The sequence below is a fragment of the Mugil cephalus genome, chromosome 10 (assembly GCF_022458985.1).
Source record: "Mugil cephalus isolate CIBA_MC_2020 chromosome 10, CIBA_Mcephalus_1.1, whole genome shotgun sequence".
Taxonomy (NCBI): Eukaryota; Metazoa; Chordata; class Actinopteri; order Mugiliformes; family Mugilidae; genus Mugil; species Mugil cephalus.
The window spans coordinates 2,650,326-2,674,621 of record NC_061779.1 but is presented as its reverse complement, the minus strand read 5'-3'; the positions used below and the strand labels follow the sequence as shown (position 1 = coordinate 2,674,621).

The 24,296-nt window shown below is 40.1% G+C and overlaps 1 protein-coding gene across 2 annotated transcripts; it reads right to left on the bottom strand.

Moving 5' to 3' along the window:
- Positions 1–206: 206 nt before the first annotated feature.
- cpt1ab (carnitine palmitoyltransferase 1Ab (liver)) lies at positions 207–23,897 on the bottom strand. 2 transcript variants are annotated; one of them, XM_047595934.1, is made up of 19 exons: positions 23,756–23,897; positions 19,862–20,023; positions 18,497–18,639; positions 17,634–17,805; positions 16,892–16,993; positions 15,567–15,704; positions 15,362–15,439; positions 13,824–13,931; positions 13,083–13,170; positions 9,718–9,913; positions 8,056–8,244; positions 7,861–7,966; positions 6,025–6,141; positions 5,762–5,926; positions 4,544–4,675; positions 4,304–4,456; positions 4,089–4,202; positions 2,145–2,237; positions 207–2,056 (listed from the first exon to the last, which is right to left on the bottom strand). In XM_047595934.1, the coding sequence occupies exons 2-19, from the start codon at positions 20,000–20,002 to the stop codon at positions 1,970–1,972; spliced, it is 2,322 nt and encodes a 773-aa protein (XP_047451890.1). In that variant the 5' UTR covers positions 20,003–20,023; positions 23,756–23,897; the 3' UTR covers positions 207–1,969. The 2 variants fall into 2 exon arrangements, with proteins under 2 accessions (XP_047451890.1, XP_047451892.1); XM_047595936.1 differs by lacking the exon at positions 13,083–13,170 and adding an exon at positions 12,563–12,647.
- Positions 23,898–24,296: the final 399 nt, after the last annotated feature.

Here is a 24,296-nt window from a genome sequence, read left to right as displayed (position 1 = left end):
ATATTTTATTTTCCCCTTGCAATTACATTATGGACCACCAGGGTTCATGTCCATGGTTGAGAATCACTGCTGTAAATGAGACTTCGTTTTTAGTTTGAGTAAAACCTTAGGGAAATTGTGGCTTTAATGTGTTTTAAATGTCTATTTTCTTTCCCAACTTATTGAATAATTTCAAAACGAGGAGAGAGAAGCGACACACTCCGAGAGACCGTCTGACATTCACTTTATTATTGTTAAAACTTGGTTTGGTATATCAGCTGCTTGTCTTTTCTGACACACATCTTTAAATTAAAAGGCAAACATATACAGCTTCATCTCCAAAAGACATGCAGCAGCAGTGTAAACATGTGGTCTACCGAGATAAAAAGTCATACGACTACAACATACTGGCAAAGTCTGCGATAGCAAAATCGTCATGTCAAAAAAAAAAAAAAAAAAAAAGGAGCATTTTGTCGTTTTTAGTTAAATCTGCAAAGCTTTAAACTTAGTGCTCATCATTTCCCACATTCAGCTGGTTAATATGTGTGTGAGGTTTAAATGGGTTTAAAATCTGGAAAAAAAAAAATAAATATAACATACACATAGTGAAAAATCAATTCCTATACATGACAATCCTGAATCCGCCCTTTCCGAGAATAACTCAGAGAGGGCGATGATTTCTTATTGTACTGAGAGAACACATAAATTATTCAGCACCTCCTCAGTTTGACTAGGTCAGAAAGGTTTACAATTCATCCTAATGTGACAGAAAGGCTACCAAGATAGCTAGGAACTGGTTAGTTTGAACTACACCGCCAGTATCGGAGTGAACAACAAAGAATATTATTCATTAACAGAAGAAAACTCACCCCCCCACCCCACCCATTTCCCTGCAAATCCTCATTTTCCACAGCAAAACGTCACGCTATGCTATATGCTACCTATACGAGTACACCAGGGTCACATGGCGTCAGCCTGCATTTCAACTTCTTCTACCGTTGTCCATGTACATGCCAGCGAAAGCACAAACGATGTCAACGCCGCAGCCGGCAGCCCTAAGATAACAGGCAGAGTTAGCAAAACCTGAGTATGAAAACAACACACGCACACACACACACACACACACAAAAAAAATGCCTTTGTCGCTACATCGTAAAATCATAGCAGCTAAAATCCAACAAACAAACAAACACGTCATCGGTGCACTTGAGTCAAAAAAAAAAAAAAAGAAAAGGCAATGGAGATCCGTTAACGAGAGGGTAGAGACGGCGGCTCCCCCATCTTACTGATGCAGGGTCACATTTCAGATCATAACATTTATAATTCTCCTTATTTACAGATATTACTCCCGACAGGATGACGCTCAACCTCGGAGTCCTGTGAAGACGAGTGGACGTCACGCAATTTGTACGATGACGCTCATCACAGTCGCTGCTTTGGTCAGTTGCACGTGACTCAGGAGCTCCAGTTGAAATAAAGACTAAAATAATTTTAAAAAGAACACGCAAGGACTAAAAAAAAAAATATATATATATATATTGCAGCATCTCGCAACTTAAAACTCGATTTAAATATCAGATGACGCAATGATGAACAGACGTTTCGTGTCTCTAATCGTGTTAGCTTGATCCCACACTAGAAATTTCCTTCTCGCTCTTTGCCCTTTTTTACATTTCGTGGTTCTGCTAAGGCACTGGTGCGTACAGTCAGTAAATAAAAACTTTGATCTGTCCACGACCTGCACCACCACCACCACCACCACCACCACCAGAATCCCCCTTTGCCTTAACGTACAGTACACATAAACACCTCACACACACAAACACACACAGGAACAGTAATGCTTCCAAACACCTTCCGATCGTCCTTATTTTCTGTAACATCAATTAACTTAACGATAATAATAACCCCAAATCCAACAACTGATTCTGTACAAACTTCGTGAACAATATATGCCTCGCTAAAAACAGTTTTATCGTGTTGCCTCGAATCACTTGACGTCTTTCTTGTCGAGCTGGAAAAGATCCAGAAGGTCCAGCATGGACTGCTTGAGGTGGGTGCCGAAACGATGCGAATCCTGGAAAAGAAGAAGAAAGATTTCAGAACGGTTCTACATGAAATAAAAGATGTAGAAGAGTGGGGGGATTATTTCTCTGTTTACTTACAGTTTCTGAACTTGAGTGTTTGCTGGAGATGTGGAAGTTGATGAGGTTCTCACCAAGAATGATGTAGGAAACTCCGTAACCATCATCGGCCACCTAGTGGACGAACGGAAAGACGGACAAATTATATTTCCAAAAGCTGCACCTTTCTGAGACATTTGATTCCCTAATTAATGACAAACATAACAACAACAGGTGGATGTGAAAATGCTTCATACTGGATCATTTTCAATGTCTGTTAAAGCTGCCAGTAAAAATGTCCCAAATTTTAGTTTTTTATGAATGACAAAAAAAATGCTGCACACAGACTACAGCTATTACGGTAGTTGGTCATGCTGCTAATGACATCACAGACATTGCAGTTTAAATATGTTAAAATATGGAGAAATATGTCAAAATAAATGAAACCATAATAATCCCCGTTTCTTCGTTTCATCTTTAATAACATTTAATTTATTTATTTTTTTATCTCTGAGCTGTAAATGTCCCCAGATTTCCACACGAGCAGGTAGTGTTAACACGGGGCCATGATCACAGTAAAATAGTTTATCCTTAGTCAATCTACTGCATTAATTCCTCTCTCAACCAGTAGGAACACATGAAAATACAGATTTTTTGTCATGCCGCCCTATTAATGTGTGACGATTCAAATCTGATGAAAAATAAACAGTGATGCCTTTTTTAAACAGCAGAGGGCGTAATCTAGTTGTTAGTCACCAACTCATACGTCGCTACATAAATAAGGGAACTTGGAAGAAAATTTATGCACATATATGTTTTTTAAATATACACTCATGGTATAGTTTGTGTTTTTAAGTTACATCCTAACTCAGAAATGTGTATTTTTTTTTGTCTGAGAAGTAATTAAAGGAATCTTTAGTTTGTCTTCAAGCTCATTCTGTTTGATGTGAGTAAATCGTATCGTTAACTCAGTATCGGAAATTGTATCGAATTGTGAGTTGAGTGTTTTGTTACATCTCTACTAGACACTTTTTTTTGTCTGCCCCTCACTGTAAAGGAGAATAAGATCTCATTCGTCTACTTTGTCCTTTATCTTTTTGGTAGATTGGTGCCTGGAAAACCAGCTCACAAATGTTGTTCTTTTCAGCAAATGTCTGTTTTGTTTATATCAGCGTGCCTAGGGGGGGGGGGGGGGTGCATTCAATGCTCTCTGCTCTGAGATAATAATCAGTATAATATCCTGTAGTGAGTGTTTCATAGTTTCAGAGGATTTTGTTAATGTGAGACACAACAGGTGAACATGGTAAAAACTTTAACTAATAGATATCACCATGAAACCTCTCCATTTCATAACTTACATAAATACAATATTTTTTTTGCATTACAAGTTTCCTGTGAATTTATATTTAAATATGCAAATGAGGAGTTATCTACTTAAGTAATGCAATAATTTGCATAAATTTCCAGAACAGAAATTTGAATAGGCTCAAAATTCTTGTTTCATTTCCTTAACATATTCGATTTCCAGGTATTTTACAGAGGGAATTTGGGATATCTCTTTAAATGTTCCATAAATCAGACTGAGTAATATATGATAAATCTCCTCTGTAAATACCTGCAGTATGTAATTAGGAATAAATCTGGAAAGTTTGGATGGTGCAAGAGCTACTGAAGTGAATATTTCTGGCTCAGAGCTGCAGAAAAACTCATTCTGATAAAAGGATATGACCATATTTGGAGCCGACAGACTTCTGCAGGAGAAGAAGAGCTTCACAACGGTTCCTCATATGCTGAGGTAGAGACGAGGCTCTAAAAGCCGACTTTTAGTGAATTTAAGAGTAAATTAGAGGTGTAAGAGTAAACTAGTTTGATAGAGGACATGTTAATGAAGCAAAATCTCAAAATTGATCAGGGGGGTTTTTTGCTGCCGTGTCACGCATTAGGTCAAATAAATATAAAGGCTGTAGAAACAAACTGATAACTTACGGGACCGAATCCACCGCCAGAGGACACGTATTCTGGGTGTCTGACCAGATCAAACAGCTCGACCTGCTGCAGAGGCGTCTGGCTGGTGGACAGCCTCCACGGTTCAGACAGGACCTGAAACACAGAGGTGGCATCCATAAACACTTACTCATGGGGGGGGGGGGGTTAAAGAGCGCTAATCCCACAAAAACCTGCAACAACAGCTCATACTGTACCTCCTTAAGGAAAGCCGAGTCCTCTCCCAGGTATTTGGAAACCACATAGAGACAGAAAAGGTGACGATCGATGCCCTGTCCCGTCATCGCCAGGCGATACATGTTTTGGTGCTTCTCTGCTGCCACTTTCAGCAACCTGAGCCTCTCTTCTCTCTGAGGAAAAGGAAAAAAAAAAAAGCCATTCAAGTGAAATGAATAATCTGCCGTTAATCAGCGGGTGCTGTCGGGATCTAGACTTACAGTCTCGTCTCTGATCATGGCGCGAACAAAGGCACAAGTCTCCACGGTGCAGGAACGCACGGTTTCTGTCCGGCCCTCGCGGAACAAGCGCGTCATGGAGGCTTCGTACGTGAGACAGAACTTCCCTTTGTCCTTTTGAGAGAGAATGCAGGTCAGGATTAAATGGAGAAACCAGAAAAAAAAATAAACGCTATTCAACCGTGCAGATAATTACAGGAGTAAGTGATTCTGTGGAGATGTTTACGCTGTGTGAATTATGTGAAGCTGAACACCAATTTCAAATAAGTGTAAAATGGTCTATGGTGGGTTTTGTAATTTTAAAAAAAGCAAAACTAATAAACAAAACACAAAATACTGCTAACAAAGTTTTGATTGTATATTAAAGAGTCTGTCCAACTAGCTAATGCAGGGGCTGAGCTAACCCTCTATGCTGATTGGCTCTGAGCTGGTCACATGTTAGATACATCTAACCAATATTCACCCACAGAGAAGTGGCAATAACAGGGAATAAAGTTGGATTATAAGTTAAAATATGCCACAGGATATGAGGCATATAAAGGAATTTCTCCCCATTATGTAAATGTAAGTGTCTCTCTTTGACGTCTGTTAAGATTTTTTTTACACATTTAATTGACACATAACTTTACCTCAGTTGCTACTAAGTTATTATGGCTAGCATGCTAATGCTATAATACTAATGATAATACTCAATAACAGTTCAATTTTCTGAGTATTTCTAATTTTTCTGAGTAATTTCCACCTTTTAACGGTGATGGATGAACACGGAGACTGAGGAGAAGGTAAACACAGCTCCATGACTGATGAGGTGATTGGGCTACAAAGCATTTTACAGCTCATTTAAGATATTTAAAGGAAGTAGACGCTGGGATATTTAAGTGAGGACCTTTTACATATTGATAACATTTATAGGAACGTTAATGGTGGAAATAAGACATTTATTTAAACATAGAGTTACACTGTAGAATCTAACCTCTGATGTAGCAAACATGGCGCCATGATTTGAGTCTCTAATATACGACTCTGTGGCTGGTTAGCTGTGACTGCCCTCTGCTGGATGTTACCAGACACACACCCTGAGCTGGTGCATCCTCAGATAACTTAACTCATAAATGATAAATCAGTAGCGACATAATAAACACACAAAACAAAACAAACAAAAAACAAAAACAGAGAGACGAACGGGATGAAATCACTCACCCTGAAATGGGCGAGCTGGAGGGCGATCTGGATGAAGGCATCAGGGCTGGTGCGGCACTTCTTAATCAGGCCCTTCCCAAAGTTATGGAAGGGGATGATGTGGCAGTCCACATCATCAGCCAGAGCCCTGGCTATAGTAAGAGAGCTCTCGATGACTTCCTCGCACTAGAGAGAAGTGATAGATAATTATTTGTTTTAATTAGCTTGGAATTATTAACAATTTATTTTAAGTGTAATCCACTAAAGTCTTGCAGCTCTTCTACCTCAGCAGGAATCTCCCACTGCAGCCTCTGAGGACCAGGCATGCTGGGATGTGGCTCCCCTCTGCAGTGACCTTCCTCATTATATCCCAGCTTAACAGGGTCCATGGAAAGTACGTGCTGCAACAGAAGCAAGTTTTGACGTCACCTTTAGGATCTATTTTCAGATGACGGAAGTCACAAGAGGCTGTGCACAGACACAACATAGACACATTCAAGCCGACGGCCAATTGAATGAATGACCAATGAAGCTAACGAGCACGGTGACGTTTTATCACTGGTTGGACAACAGGAAGAAGCATGAGAGAGGTTAGCAGCTTAGCGGTTATGTTTTGTCCTTTTATTCTTTGGATAAATCGATAAAAGTATTATTATTTTTAGTAATACTTTTATAATTAATGTGCTGTCATTGTATTTTTTGTCTTCTGCTGAAAATTAGAAAATATACATAAAAAACTTTATCGAGCCATTTCTTCCAAACATATCGTGTTGTCATGTTTGTCGGTTTTTGACATGTTAATAAAAAGTTTAAAAAAAAAATGTGCAAACCACTACAGATTATTGTTTATTTTTAAGATAAAATAATCCAAAATTTCAGGCTGGAATACTGTAATGTACTCCTCATTGGGTTCTCTGGCAAAAACATCCAAAGACTTAAATACTGTTTGATAAATACTATATTGTCTGGACCAGAGGAATTTCAAGAAATTATTCATCATCACACAAAAGAAATTAATTTGGCTATCCTCCTCTGCTAATCAACCATCTCCATCCATCACCCCATTTAAAAGAACTTAACATATGGTCAATTTACGACATTAATACATTTCAGTTCTACCTTTTTATTTATAAATACATTTACTCTCCACATCTCCTTTCTAAACCTTTCAATGAATTCTTACCTGTTTTACTGTTAACTTTGTTTTTTTGGCCGTACCTCACACAGTCAGTTTTCTTTTACTTACACATGTTCGTTACTTCATTAATGGATTTTAAGTCCAGACTGAAGTCCTTTTTAATACAATATTCATTTATCCACACTCTTAATTTTACACTAAGTTTTTTAGTTATATTGAGGCCTTTACCTTTGTTGTTGATGTTGTTGTTTGTTAATGATTTTTTGAGTATTTTATCTTTTTGGTAACTTGAATAAGCCCAGTTAGTTTTTTTTTTAACCTCTCAAGCACTTTAACATATTAAAAATACATATCACCTTCATCCTGGAAACTCTGAGGCTGTGGAGCGCCCTCTACAGACCACGGATGTGTTTGCACGACACTTAAAAACCTACATTTATAAATAAAAGCTTTTTACTGAATGTATTCTAGAGGATCTTCTTTTAACTATTTATTGACCTTTTTGTGGAGTTTTGTCACTTTGAGATTGTTAAAAGTTAAAGTGCAACACAAATAAAATGTATCGTTATTATTATTGTTATTCTTAATGTTATTAATTTAGACAAATAAAGGGCTGAGATCTTGTGAATGAGTGCGATGCTCAGCTCTTGTCACGTTTCTGTGACATGAAATATGAATACTTCATAAATATCTGACTCTGATGTCTTTTATTCTTTGATTATGATTTGAAATACAACATATATATATTTTTTTTTTTAGGTCTACCAGACACATCAGGGCGTATTTACACAAAGTATCGGATCGGTATCGCCGATACCAGCCTGAATTTTATGTCACTCATTCACACTGTTGAACAGTTTAACCTGTTCCTTGTGTTTTCCTTTTGGTAATGATTAAATGAATACTGGCATCTGAATTTCATCCACTGTAAAGTAATAACACGCTGGATTGAAATGTATTTGAAAGTCGCGCTGACACAAACCTCCCACAGGTGACCGATGATTGGAGCATCTGCCCAGGAATGCTCTGCGTTCAGGCCCATGGTGGCGTTCTTGTAAATGATCAGGTTGAAAGTTTTATCAAACCACCTGAAAGAAAAAAAAAAGAAAGAAAGAAAGAATAAAATTAAGAATCATTTCTAAATGATTTCATCCCATTCCTCCTTTATCTTCCTCACCTGTCGTAGCATTTCCCGTGGAGCAGAGACTTGGCGTAAACGTCCAGAGACTTGACCGGGTTCTTTGCGTCGTAGCGCTGCTCAGTGTCGTCCAGGGTCACGAAGAAAGCCGCCTTCTCGATGACGTCCAGGGACTGTTTGTTCTTACCGCGGCCGAAGTACGTCTCACGGGCCTTTGCCCAAGGAGTCCTGCAGAAAACCACAGACCAGGAGTTCACATTATACAAAAAGGACAAGATGGACATAACTACATCATCATGAAGGTCATTGATGTTTATTTCTCTGCTTCGTTTTATAAGAACTATTTCATTATGTAAAACGCAGAGTGTCATTTACCATCATCTGTCATATAGAAGTTAAAGGCGTGATTTAAATACCAGGCTGCAACGCCAGGTTGTTTTTCACTTCCTGTCTCAAAAACGAGTGCAAAACAACGTTCTGTAAACACGGAACAGTCGTGAAATACCTCATGTCACAGAACAACTGTGATAGAAACCAACATGAGCTCATGACAAGTCAAAATAAGTTCTGCAGAAGTTCACCGAAAGTTCAGAATAAGTGCGACATTACGTTACATTTTCTAAAAAGACTTTTTAGTTGTCTCGTTTGACTTCGCATACACTTCCTTTTGACCTTCTCACCTCTTTTCTATGCAGAAGAAAGACTCAAGAAGTGGAAAATACACTTTCACCACATCCAATTTTTTGCACACACACCTTCATTGACAAATGTCTGTTTCACTCTATAGTGGGATGTGTCTTGCTGTATGAGAAATTTGGCGTGTTTGGCATATCATTATTAATTTCAAAACACTTCTACTTGGTTGAATTATTTTTCACGACACAACCCTTAATCTGAATAATGTCTGATTACATGATCATCAGTGGGAAATTTTCTTGGACTATAATGAATGGTTTAAATATTATTGGGTGTTACTGGCAATTTAATATTATTATTGTTTTAATACGGTTATTTTGTGTTTTTATGTCTTGGTGATGTAATGTTGACTGATGTGGTTCCCAGGAAGATTAAATAAATAAATAAATATAGACAATACAGTAGCAGGAACTCTTTTTGTTATTTTACACAGACTCAGGTCATATAGTTTCTGACCATTGTTGTGGAGGGAGTAGAAGAAGAAGGGAGGAACACTCCATTCCTTACATGTCTGTGGTTGATGTCTCATCATTTTCTCGATCCAAAAACAGCAACAAGTCTTTTTTTTGGATTCTACTGTATGTGACCGGGCCCAAAACAGCAGCTGATTTCTGCTCATCACAGCCTAATACTTAAATAAATAAATAAACAACACACTGCAGATATGTGTGAGGTGATTCAGTGGCCACATGTTATGACTGAAAATACTGAGCTGACTAATAACTTGGGTGCGGCCTTTTACTTTAAATGATCCTTGTAAAAGCTTTTGTCAGTTCTAACTATTACTATATTCATTGAGTGTATCTGAATATACTACACCAGGAGTCTAATGTTTTTCAAGGACTAAAAACGGATGGAGAGATTAACCAGGGTTGCTGAATACATCCCTCACTGGTCACTTTGAATATACTGTAATAAATGTCCATCTAGTTCTCATTGTGCTACAGTAATAATATTCCCTTCGTGGCCTCTTTTATTTCTCGGCTCCAGCTCCTTTCCACCCACCTTTCTCCTGCAGTGAGCGCAGCTAGTTTCTCCTCTCCAGGTAACGGCTCCGACCTGTCAGCCAAGATCCTCTCCATCTGCTGCTCGATCTCCCGCGGCAACAGGAGGCGTCCATCATAAAACATATTCACCTTGTAGAAGCGGCCCTTGTGGTAGACAGCTATGTGTTTACTCTCGTTCACATGCTGCAGGGTGTCTGGGAGAGACGGACCGACAGCAATGTTGAGTTATGTGTCAAGGGAAGAATATATTTATATATATATGTGTGTATGTATGGTGCATTTCGAAATTTCAAATTTGATTGGGAATCAAAACTGCTCATTTGGTGAAAATGAAATGTTTATGGACGAGTGAAAAGAAGATGCACATCAATGCAAATGGGAAGCGGGACGTCACATCACTTTACTTCTGGGAAGAAGAAGGGAACGGAGGCGTTAATGGTTCGTTGCATTTACCTCGGAAGTCGATTCTGAGAATTATGTCACACCTGAGTTATCAGCGTTCCAGTTAAAGAAGTCGTAAAACCAAATGGCCGCGTCCATGACAGCTATTGCTTTGTCCGAATATAACTTGGTGGAAACGTGTTCAATATTTCCATAAATCCTGATGTTAACTAATATTATTACTATAATGTTAAACTAAATTTAGTCTATTTACGTTCCACGAATTGTAAATGGAGCAGATAACTTGAACTGACTCATGAGTTTTTTACTAGAATTATTTACAGTGATGAATCTACAAGACCACACAGGCGGAAATTTAGAAAAATATTCAAATGTTTCAATTGTAGAAAATAAATTCGCCATTAATCCCAGTTTGAGATGATGGTGTTTGGCTCCGTTTTGGTTTTTACCAGGCTATTGTTTTTAGCTGTTGTTAGCATGACATGGGCTTGTAGTTCCCATATAAAAAAATGAACAGCATTTCAACATATGTATGTGGAAGAATTCTGTCTATACGACCTATTTAATGCAACAAAAACTAATCAGAAGAGCTAATAAACAGAATATTACAGGAGCTGCTAGTTACTGTTTACACACGGGGCGGCCATCTTGGAAACTCAACTCCAGGCTAGTGAGGATTCTACGACTTTCTGAGTAGAAAATCCGACTTCAAGGTTTGTTCCAGTTGAAAAATCCACCGTGGAACTTTGAAATTCCGACTCGTGAGTCCAAATGAAACGCACCATAAGAACCAGTTCTTTGTCCCAGCTGTAAAACGCCGTCACGTCCACAGATTTTCAGTAACAAATACATATTTGAGGGCATTTTTTTTTTTTTTGGTGACAAGTCATGGGGCTATCCGGTGTGAAGACTAAAGCAGCTCTAAATGGGAAGTGCAGCAAGTGAGATGAAAAAGGGGAAAGTAAATTGGGAACAAGGAAGGGGGGGTTGGGAAAACAAAGTATGGAGACAATGTTTGTTTGAGCGACACTGTGCACAAGAGGAGCCAATGGGAAAGCTTTGTTTGCGCGTTTATTTTTGCCCGAGTCGTATTGTTTTGGTGTTGCACAGTGTTCAAACAAGCATTAATCTTGTTACATGCAAGACGAAGGAGAAGATACTTACACTGGGAACAACCTCCCACCCTGATAATACTCAGCCAACAATAAAAATAATAAATAAAAAGACCTCCAGGAATATAAATACGGGCTTAATAGAATTTCACTGGATATAATTCTCCTTGATCTTCAGAAATCTCCTTTGTCTGTAGCATCATACACTTTCATAAACAGGCGTTTAATCCCCGATTTGTTTTTTAAAACTAACTAAATCTCATCACATTAATTGGAAACACGTCTGAACAGATTGACTCTGATTTTGCCTTGGAATTAACTTGCAGCCCCAGATGTGCAGGTAGTTTTGTGCCTCAAGGACATGTAATGTAATGTTACGTCATTTTCCTAGTAATCAAATACCAAAGCATAATATTTATTTTTCATTTGTTTGACTTTGGTTTCCTTTGTCTACTGTCTAAAGCTAAAGCTTTATTCGCACAGGACTAGTTTTATCTGGGGACCTTAACTTCAAATAATCACCGAAATTACCTGAACCATAATGCTTAACACTTCATTCCTTTTTCGCGACTCTTCTTCTTGACTCTTGTCACTTAAGAATTATAAAGGATGTGCTACAATTCAAAGTTTGGACAGATGTTAAAGCACAAAGTCGGGATGTCGCTGAACTATTTTCCCCTTTCGACTGGGGACGAAACCATGAAATCATCCATTAATGTGGTCGTTGGCAAAGGTGGAGCTGATCTAAATACCACCAGATCCTTGGTAATCCCTCCCCCCGGGATAAATAGTAGCGAGAATCTATTTTTATCATCCGTTATAATTAATTAATTAGAAATGTCTCCGTCGCAGTGGGGTGAGATGGGAAGTAGCAGAGCCACAACAACAGATAGTAAATTTGAGTTTGTTTATCCCGTGTAAATGCGCCACAAGAAACACAGACGTAGGGGATAATATCTGATTTACAAGAGGTCCCAGGTAAAACTAATCCTGTGCAAATAGGGCTTCATTAGAATATCGAGTTCCTGAGTCGTTTTTATGCTAAAATTAAGCGGCATTGTATAAATATATACACATGTTCACTTATTGTGGCGTGGGTGCACGCTGTTAGACATTTCCACATCGTCCTTAAACACCTTTGCCATTTATCCACAACTAAACTCCAATCGCATGCAAAGTAGTCCTTAAATGTGCAAACACTAGCACACATGCACTATTAATACAAGGAGTTCACATTATTATTTCTAATTCAAACAGAGGAACAAATGCCCCCAGGAGAAGTAACAGCAGGAGAAAATGTGGAGGAGGAGGCGCAGCTAAAGACTCTACCTGTGTCTACACCAGGGACACGAGTCGTGTTGAACATACGCTCGTATTGGGCTGAGCACATGGGAATAGTGTGTAGGAGCATGAGCTGAAAAGCAAAAGGGGAGAGTCAAACACATAGAGATGACAGGCTAATTTATCTAAAGATCCCCCAGAGAGCAGTGGCGGACATACGCCTACAAGGACAGAGCATGGATGAAGGGCAGAGGGAATGATGAGGATTGGTTCGATAAGCAGTTCTGCCAGGGATAGAGACATGAGCAGGGTCCAGAAACCAGTGGCTTTCCATCTCAATACCACCAGCAAAGCCCTGACGCAACGCTGCAATCTTTAATTAAACATTATATATACACATATAGTCTTTAGATCACAAATCACCAATTAGATGGAGCGTTTCAGGGCTGTGCTGCTGAGAAGGAGCATAGGAGTCAGGGTTTCCAGTGGCTGGTGCCGCAGTAATGACTAGGGTCGCGGGGTTGAAGGGGGGGTCAGAGGGCACGGTGGCGATATGCCCTCGTCTTACCTGTCTCCACACCAGGGATGCGGGAGGTGTTAAACATTCGCTCCCACTGAGCTGAACAGAGAGGAACCTTGTTGGCCAGCAAGTATATCTAACGCAGCGTCCGACAAAACAGCAAAACAGAGACAACTGGGTGTGAGTGTGTAACAGAGCTGGCTCATGCATTGATATTTTTTTTAATGAATGCATACAACTGGTCCTGGTTTAAAGAAATAAAAAAAAAAAAATTAAAAAAGTTTGCACAACATATTTTAGTTAATTGTGCAAACGTGTGCGCACTTAAGCGTCATGCAGGTTGAGAGAGAAGGGAGCGGGAAAAGATGACACAGCAAAGTGTCGGTTACATCGACAGCATTCGTTAAGCTTTGTTAACGAAGCAGCAGAAAACACTTGCTCGGGTGTTAGTCACGGCTGTAGACGAACAACGAGCACAAAAAAAACCAAAATAAAACAAAAGCACAGTACACATGTAATCTGTGTAATTATTAGTGACACTACAGATAAAGAAAACCTACTTCCAAGTAAACACAAATACAGTGGAAATGATAAGCAGCTCTCATTATTAACTACAAAGACACCGAGATAACATCTATTAATAATTACAAGGAAGATAGTTAAACATTTACACAGGACTAAATAAAGGAGACCAACATGGTTTATACAACACCTTACGCAATATATGTAGGTTAAAGGAAGTTCAGCAAAAGCTGTGGAAAAAGGGAGACGCAGGAGTTCTGTACTCACGGGTTTGATCTGAGCTCGGTCCAGTTTCCTCCTGTACAACATGATAGCATGAATGGCGTTACCTGCCCTGGCAGCCTGGATGGAGGTGGGGAACACGTACAGGAAGTCCTGCAGAAAAGATGTATGTATATATTATTATTATTATCATTATTAATAATATTTATAACTACAGAAGCATATTGCATTAAAAAAAAATTGTTTTTGGTTTGGTGTTTGCAGTAATTTTTTGTTTGCTTGTTTTTCTGATTGTCTTTCTGTTTTTCTGAGTAATATATTTCTTAGGGTTTGGTTTTTTTTTGGGGGGGCTATTTTTTTCTGTTTTTCAGAGTCATTTTTTTTGTTTGTTTTTTGAGTATTTTTTTCAGTTTTTTCAGAGTAATTTTTTTCCTTGTATTTAAGATTTTTTTCTAATCCCCTTCTCAGATTTTCATGGTAAATTTTGCTCCTTATATTTTTTGGGGGGTAATTTTTTTCCTGAATTATCAAGATACTTTAAAGTCCTGCGACATATAAGATTATGCACAGAGAAGGTGATTAGAAAAAACAAAAAATTCTGGAAAAACAAAAAAAGACAAAAAAAAAAAAATCTGAAAAACAAACCAAAGAAATATATTACTCAGAAAACAGAATAATTAGTCTGAAAAACAAACCAAAAAATAAATTACTTAGCAAAACCAGATTTTTTTTTTTTTTTTTTTTCCCCCTCCAAGTGAATGCAATATGCTTCTATAAATAACCAGCGTCATATCTTCCAACATATTTCAGTGCATTGTCGGAGTACCGGGATTTATTTTACTGAATTCTCCAGGTACCTCATTAATAACTGCGACACATATTGTAACACGATCTATTTCTGACAACAAGCCATTAACGCAGCACAGAGGATCATTGGCTGCCCTCTACACATGCTCCATGACGTTGCAGATACCCGCTCCCTCTCGAGGGCAAACAACATTGTGTGAAGGACTCTTCTCACCCTCGGCTGGCACCTCGTTTGGCCTCCTACCCTCTAGGGGGCAATACAGTCCCATAAATACTTGCCCCTCCAGAGGACTAAACAGTTTCTCCCTAAAGGAATTCAGGTCCTCAATAGACACAAGTGATAACAAGTAAAATAAAATAAATAAAAACACAATATTTTAAAACGCTTGTGCAATATAATTAATATTATTATTACAGTGGACACAGACAAAGGGAGTTGCAGATTTGTGTAGAGTCCACAAATTTAAGACGCATGCAAGTGATTTTCAGCCACGATGCTGAATATCTCAAGGTCCCTTTAGGCAACATCAATAAATACACTCTTGAGTATCTTTACCTCACGTGGAAAAACCTTTACTACCTATATGTGCACAGCTATTATGCACTTATTAGACTAAGCTTGCATAAGAAACAAAAGGATGACACACAGCTTCCCACACACACAAAAAAAAAAACCTCTCCACACCTTCAGCGAACCAGTTACAGCCAACGTTTAATCTTTAAACAAAAGATAAAGCCATTGTTTGCACGGAGATCTTCAGGCAGAGATGTCTTACCATGGCATAATAGTTGCTGTTGACCATGATGGGTCCACGGCCCCTCAGGTAAATATACTCCTCCCACCAGTCGCTGACCTGCGCCAGACAAATACGGGAGAGTCTGACATTTAACCGGGTTTCAGGTTCAAGATGATTCAAGAAGCAGGTCAACGTCCAAAATGTTGACAAAAGAGCGGGAGGAGGAGGAATTCTTTATACTCACATAGTTGGACGTCCACCAGGACTTGAGCTTCACGTACCACTGAAGCCTGGGTCCCAGATTCTTTTCAAAGTCTTTAGCCAAGCCCTCCATCCGTTCATACTGCTCATCATCCATCAGCGGGCGCACGGACTCCAGGTACTGTAAACACAGAGACATGAAGTGAAACGAGGTCCATTAGAGAGAGTCTGTAACAGAGAATAAAGTTGGATTAAAAGTTAAAATGTGCCACAGTGCTCAGCCTACGGCTCCAGCACAGGATCAGGAAAACACGGAGGAAACTCCACCGTTTCCCCAGTGAACAAAAAGTTATGGGAGAAGAAATTTAAAAGGAAGAACTGGATGTCAACTGATTTCTCCCTATTATGTGATGAGGTAAATGTCAATGTCTCTCTTTGATGTTTGTTAAGATTTAATACAGGAAAAATAAAGTCACACCATCATTAATGTGAACCTTGATCTCAGAAACACCACTTTACAAATGAATGAAGTTTGAAGTTAGCCTAGCCTTATGCTAGCCTTATGCTAGCTAGCTATTTAGCTTAGAAAAATAGCAGCTAGCGTCATATATACTGTGAAACCCATGTGTGTATGTAATTTATGTCCATGTAGATGGACACATTTTACTGACACGTAACTTTATCTCAGTTATTATGGCTAGCGTGCTAATGCTATAATGCTAATACTAATAGCACATCCATCCCATAGAGTTACACTGTAGAATCTAACCTCTGATGTAGCAAACATGGCGCCATGGTTTGAGTTGGTCAGACTCTCTCTGATATATGGCTCTGCTCTGCTCTGCTCTTCCTCCAGGTGAAATAAGAACCATGTCTGCTGCTATATTGTTTTTCACGTCTCTTTACAGTCTGCAGTTATTAGCATTCTGCACACAGCATGGCTTCTATATGGTCCAGTGGGTTTACAATTCATTTGCACCTTATCCTCCTCACTGAACTACATCCTATTTTGCCCGGTACTGTCCTGAACTGTCGTCTATGTCATTGCACCATCTGCACTTTACCAAGAAAGGTCCTAGTTATGTGTTGTTCTGTCTTGGTTGTGTGTAGGTTTGTGTAGGACCAGGACCCTGGAGGAATATTGTTAGATTTTACTTTGTACTTTATCAGCTGCATATGGCTGAAAGGTAAAGGCATGACAGATGTTTGTACCTACGCTGGGCTTTGTTATTCAAATGTCATTGATTTTTATTTTGATCGGTTATTCAAAGAACACTGAAGCGATTTAAAATGCAAATTATGCACCAGTCCAAAGCTGGAGTCACCATGAAACATCAGACAGACGAAGAAGTGAGAAGCGGAAGTTACCCTTCTGCAGGTGTCCTTGATAGCGGGGACAGGGAGCCGGGGCAGGGAGTTCTGGAAACTGTACAGCATTGGCTTCCTGCCAGAGAACACCTTCACTAGTAGCTAGATAAGCAGAACGGAAAAGTATGAGGGCAGAGGGAATCAGAAGCTTTCTCTTTTTTTTTTTTTTTTTTTTTTTAACACAGGAAACATGAGAATGAAGCAAAGTGCAAATAGGTAACGTATGGATTCAACTCAAAGGACTAAAGTACGTTTTAACGTGGCATGTGTGAAGTATGTACATCTGCCAGGGTAGATACGGCAACGTATAGAGGGCTTCAACCGCTTCATAATGTTGAAATGAAAAAACTGCTAAACAATAAGATAAACAAGGGTCCTTTAAGAGAGGGACAAGCCAAACACTGTCCCTTTAAACGGACCGTAAAGACTATGGCAAACGTTTTGGGTGAGAATGAATCGTTTGCAGGTATATTAAAAATTCAAAATACCAATATTCGGTATTTCACCGCCCAAGTATGAACCATGTGATCAGTTCTTCTGCAGCTGATTCATCAGGATGAGCTTTGCCACACACAGTAAAAACATTCCTGCATTTCAACATTAGATGTGGAACGAGAAAAGCTTTCCATCTTCCATTTATTGCCGTTTCCTCTCGGCTGCAGCACAACAGACGCGCTGGAAGATGGCGGATTGTAATATTCCACCGTTACTCGAACAAAAAAAAAAAAGTTCAGCGTCTCACCATCCAGACCCGAGATGACCAGGACACGGTGCCGTGGCGCGTATGCATCCAGCCGTGCCACGACAGCAGGCACTTCAGGACGTTCCTCATGATCATGATGATGGTGACCCACAGGCCCGTGCCCACTAGGACCCCTCCCACTATCTTCTGGCTGTCCGTGGACATGTATCGGCTGCGGGCGGAGAAACAGAACAGCAACAACAACAAGCGATTATTGTTTATTACGACAACAAAGCAATGAAACATAATGTCGCATCATAAACCTGCAGCCAGACTCGGCTGAGTCCAAAGCAAACAAAGACGGATTCAATTATGATTTATAACCCGCGCATGTCATTGATTGAGGCAACTTCCCTACGTCCACGATTAAATAACATCAACATATCAATGACTAATTACGTGAAACTAATAAACGTTTATTACTCGGTGTAACACTACTTCTGAAACCCTTTTGAAACATGTGACACCAGCAGGTTCTCTAACCTGCTCTAACCTTCAACACTGACATTTGAGTAATAAACTTGACGCAGTCATAAACTGCGCCCTGGCTCCGGCGCCGCTGATAAGAGAAGCTGAAATCTTCCTAAACAAGATCAACATTTGTCATCAAAACATTACGCCGAGGTGTGGGCGCAGGGAACGACATGTTATCTGGAAGTTTCACAATTTGTATTCATACCCCGAGTACTGCCCCGCCTGAAGCGTAATCAGCAAACATGCAACAATTATAGTAAAAGTTTAATGACCCGAGTGAAACACTTTCCACCGAAATTGCAACATATCATTCCCATTAGTGCTCGGAGCCAAATCCCTACTACGCTATGTGATTAAAACAAAAACAGCTCGTCGTACGGGGGCCTTACCTGATGGGTACGTGTTGCCCCAGCTTGGCAATCAACCCCAGAGACGGGTCCAGTTCTTTATATCTATTGTAAGACATATAGGACACGACCACCACCATGAACCCGGTCGGGCTGCCTGGGTACACACCAGTCATCACCCCATTCTGTGCAAACAGAGAGAGAGAGGTCACAAAACAAATCTGGAAAATTCCTTAATAAATAAAAGAAAGTGGGAGAAAGATACATGTGATTGCATTATTGATTGGTGAACCAAAGCGGAGCACGTGAAAACGCTAGCAGGTCCGTGGGTTTGAGTGAATCACTGTGAGTAAACAGGTAACTAGGCCAGAGGTCAGGACAAGGGAGCTGACGGGAAGGTGACTGTGACAGTTGTGTAACTGTAGGTGACCTTCCAGTGCGAGCAACTTGATGTCACTCAATAAACAAATTTACAGTAGGGCAACGATCAATGAACGAAGCCTTCACCTCACCTGGCTCCAGGGATGTTGTTTATTAGCTGAACAAAAAAATGGAAATCTGAGTGTCTAAAGGTTTGGGTGTATGTTTTTGATCCTGCGTGAATGGAAATAGCTTTTTAATACCAGTAGGTGGATGCAGTCGGTTGGTTTGACTTAAAAGGGGAATGTGGGAGAACAATTACCTGGGAGGATAAGTAGAGCTATAAAACCACTGTAATCAGTTTATTCATTATAGACAATTATGCTTTAATATAGGGCTGGACGGTAGGACAAAAAAATGGTGGTTGAGAGATGAATTATTCCAGTGTGGAGTATTCCAGATTGACTAAGGATGGATTATTTTACTGTGATGATGGGTAAATATTGATAATCCCACACTAGTAGTAAAACAGGCTTCGTCACTGCCTGCTGATATGGAAATGTACAACTCGGAGACAAACAGGGACAATTACGGTTTCATTTATTTATTCATATTTATGTATAAACTGCTGTGTCTGTGATGTCAATAGCAGCGCGACCGGCTACCGTAATAACTGTAGTCTTTCATTTTTTTCATTAAAAAGCTAAAATTAGGGACATTTTCGAGGACAGCTTTAGCCGGGGGACAACTGACAACTGGTACAAGTCTTCTCGTTCTGCTGCTTCATTTTTCGGACCTTTCCATCTTCACCACGCCTCACAGTGACACAGCATGTCGGTATATTAAAAAATCATATTGTAACAGAAAAAATACCTGTATTCGGTGTGAACCATCCAGCCCTACTGTAATATTTGTGTATTTTAATGCACGTGCCCTTTTAATGACTGTATACCATCTTGTGCACTGGTTAGCGGATCAGAGATATCACCCTGACTGTGCCCAGACACCAGAAAAAGGACGAACGTTGTCTTGGTGCATCGCTCTTACCTTGAAGCGGATGAACCTTTTCTTCCAGGAGTGGAGGCCAGAAAGGTAGATCTGGCGCAGAGCCTCATGAGACAACCGTAGGTCGATCCCATCTGGGCCGACTGTGAACTGAAAGGCCACCGCCTGGTGAGCTTCTGCCATGGTGGCCGCTGTGCAGGATCACTGAGGGGATGGAGATAATGTTAGTGAAGTGGAGGATTCAAGCTTTAAGTTTATAGCACAGATAAAAAAAAAAGCTCAATGGAACAAAAACATTAAGTGGTTCACATCATAATTCTTCCTAGAGCAAGTTAAGGCTGATGTGGAACAGTAACGGAATAATCAGCACAACCTGACAAACAGGACGATCAGATCAGAACAATCTTTCACAAAACTGAATAACTGCCTTAATCCGACTTTAACTGGACAATTTAAGTGCTTGTAAACACATTATTACGACTAAAATTTCCTCCTTGTCCAACTAAGACACCCAGATAATGCTATAATTTTCTCCAGCATGCATACGCCTTAATCGGACTTTAACCGAACAACAAAAACATCCAAGAAAGTCGGTCACAAAAGAAGGTGGTAAACAGAGTCTTATTTGCACCAAAAGTAGCACAAACGTTAGGCACAAGATTTAAAAAGCTGGACTATCATCCATCTGGCTGTTGTTTGAAATGCTGGTGTGCCGCATAATCGACTCCGGTTCTCTATTATACGACGTAAGAGGTCAACCAGAAAGGGGGCCGCATTAACCTGCTGACGAGACGCATATCGCCACCTAGTGTGGAGGAGGACATGTTCCCATCGGTTATACAATTTTCTCCATTGCATGTAAACTGAGTTGAATTGTGAGCACAGTTCGATCAAGATGTGCAGGTAAATGCACTGAATGATGAGCTCCTTGAAATCAGTTTTCCTTGACGGCACTGCTGGTCAATTTTAATCGGTTTAAGCTCTCCCTTGGATATCAGCCACATAGCAGGAAAGGAATTATATTTAATTATTAGAACAAGATAAGAGTTAAAACCAATGATGACTTAGACTTAGAACGGAAATTTCGTTGCATATGACTCAGGACAAAGTAATGAAATTACAAATAAGATAAGATAAAATACAATGTGGATAACAACCAAAGATAACAAATACGTTAAAAGGCACTACTTAATTAAGAAAATATAGTGAGTGAATGGGTCTCCTTCACAAAATCAGCTTGATGTGCGGCTCCTCAAAGACGACACCACAGGGAAGTGACTGTTTCATATCAGCGTTACTTATCATGAACTGGTTAGGCTGGTGTCGCACCTTAACCCTCCAGGTCCAAGATCCTACGTAAACTACAACCTGAGGTGCCACTTAACCTAAACGTGCAAACTTTACATGACGAGGTAAAGAAGAAAGACAAATGGTTTCAAGCCTAAAGTGGTGACGCTGCTCTCTTCCTCCTACTTTCGCTACTGGAACATGATACAAACTCTTCTCAGTAAAAGGATGTTGGGAAATTGCCTTGATCAAGGGGGAGTCTGGGCAAAAAATTGGGGCTTGTAGTTCATGATTAACTAACTTGAAGATAGCGAATGTGTTTTAATATAACTGTCCTGTTATCTGCACCCCAGCATTTGCCAGTGGCTGAGGATAAACGAAACAGTTTCAGCATAAACGTATCATTAAACAGCCGTGAAGTGGGAGTTAGAGCAGGACCGTTATTTAAGAATGCATTCAAATGTGTTAGTGGACCCAGTGACCTGCCGTGTATTGTCTGGTGGTATGTCCCATAGCCTCATGGCTCTGTAAAGGTTTGGCTTCATAAATAGAAAAGTTCCAATAACAATAATAATAACTATATCACGCATGCGTAAATTAACAAATTAAACATGCTGCGCCGTTTTAAATGATACTAGATTTGTACACATTTGATTAATATTAAGGTTTATTCGAAGCAAAGAAAAGCTAATTCCTACCACAAAACATTTAAAAATGATTTACTGGAAGCGAACGAGGTCAGAATTTATGGGAAAACACTGAGCGTGAAAAGGAGAACTTTGTGTATTTCAATTTGTGGGGGAAGATTTATCCTATAATACAATCTATTATCTATTATACTGACAGAAAGCGAAGAATATACATCTATTATTGTTCTATTAATAAGGATAGATAAATAAAATAAGTCTAGACTTCCTCCAGCTCATTTTCAGACATGTAGAATATGACTGTTTATTTTTATTTTGTGTTCATCGTGTCCATTCCCGTATTATAATTTTGTTTGATTTTTACATGTTGAGAAATAAACTAAACATTGCTCTTGAGGAAGTGTTCAGGATGATTTATTTCTTTCCCGGTGATATAACATATGGTCAAACTAACTGAACAGAGCTCTTGTTTGACTCCAGCCTGTGTCTCTCTCTTTGTGAAGCTTTATCTGTGATTAATTGTGGATTTAAAGTTTTTTTTTCTCGTCTATGTGTTTTTATTTCATTCAATCAGGAGCATAATCTGAAAGCAGGACACGTCGCTGCTACGTCTCGAGTCCTGGGAAGGAGCAGCAGCATCCATCCACAGAGAGCAGTGTTTCATCAGCAGCCAGTCCCTTCCCCCAGCTACTTTCCAGCATCACATGATCCGCCCTGTGCTGCAGAAACTAGGGGAAAGGTCGCAGCGCTGCGCCGCTTGGATACCGGGTAAAACTGGCAGCGCGGTCCTCGCCGGATCACCGTGCGTAAAGAAGCTTCAGTTTCGGTTCCAGTCAAGCCACCAAAAACATACAGTTTGATTCGGAAAACCGGCGTTTGTCTTTTTCTTACATTTCACAGCCAGCGCAAAGATAAATAAATAAACACCCACACAGACCTATTTTTACGCGCATGTGGATGCAAACACTGCGCTGCTCCTAACGCCAGGTGAATGGGTTCAGATGTAGAGTTATGTTCCCTATACACACACACACACACATATATATATATATACATCTCAAGTGTTTCTCGCCCACGTGGTCTGTGCAAAACGGGGTCACTAGTGCGCACCCCCCACCTACCTACCTACCCACCCCCCTCTGGCGTCAATAACCTTCATTTGTCTCATCAAAGCTATCTCAAATGTGATCAGGCTCCCTGCACTGAGGACACCTTGACACTTTGGACTGACCTTCACGTACGTTTTCCACGCATATCTCATCTGAATGGGCTCAAATCAAACACAATAGGGAACTGTGAGGGACACACGCACACTTTATTGTGGCTGTTATCATTATTCCATAACATAACAGGGTGCCATTGTGTGTTGTACTGGAGCTGCAAAGCGGTGGCCAGTGGTTGACCTTAACTTGGACTTTTGCCTACATCCATGTTTTGAACGGGGGAGGAATTACAACCAGGCCCTGACCTGGATCCTTTTACTCTTGTAAGAGCTTAACACGGACAAATAAAAGCAGATCAGCTGATGTGTTTAAACTAACATAACAACAACAATTACTCCCAGGCCCCTGCGGGGTTAGACAAGGGTTATGCGAAAGGTGCTACGGGCCGTTTTCCCCCCCCGGAGGTTTCGTTTTGAATGTGGCAGTATTTAAGATAAACTTCCTGCAGCTAACAGGCCAAACTACGCGAAGCTAAGAAAACGCGCAGCTTGCACACACACACACACACACACACACACCGGCACCGCACAGGTCTGCGAACTGCGCCCAAAGGGAAGCGAGAACGCGCAACGAATGAACACACTTTTCCGATGCGACTTCCTTTTAGAGCTCGAAAGCTGGTGCGTATTTTTTCAAAAAAGAAAAAAAGAAAAAAAAAAGGAAAAAGCTGCATTTGCACAGCTGCTCCCGAGACAGCATGAAGGGGGGAAAGACAAGACGACGCACAGATGCACGCCACAAATAAGCTAATACATGAGGAGGAAAGCGCGTTTACTCACCGGCTCTTTTCGTGAGTTTTCTGCTTTGATGAGGGCGTGAGACGCGGCCTGGACCTGGGAGCTGGTGGCGACTACTGACGATATGACACTGGGTGCATGAATGAGAGAGCAGGCTTGTATACACGGACTGCCTCTTTCTGCAACGTCACATTTCTCTGTCCTCTTCTAAACAACATGTCGCGGTGGGGGAAACAGCGCCGCCCAGAGGACGCCGGTGCGTAAACCCCCCCCCCAAAAAAAAACGAGGTTGCGCGAGGACAACCCGGAAATACGACACTACATCAACACGCCTTCTCCAATAGAGTATTCACAGAACGTTTCCCCACACAAAACTGTCATTTGCATCAATGAATGCATTATTTAAAGGAACAATTACTCAAAAATATAATTTATTTAAAAGACTTATTTTACCTCCCGAGCCCTGAGCTTTTGTTTGGTTTGCGTTTTCAGTTTTTACATTTAATCATCTTTGAACTTTAAGTGGTTTGTGGAAAATGAAAAATGATGTCCCCATATTTGGACACATGTTTGGGATTATTTC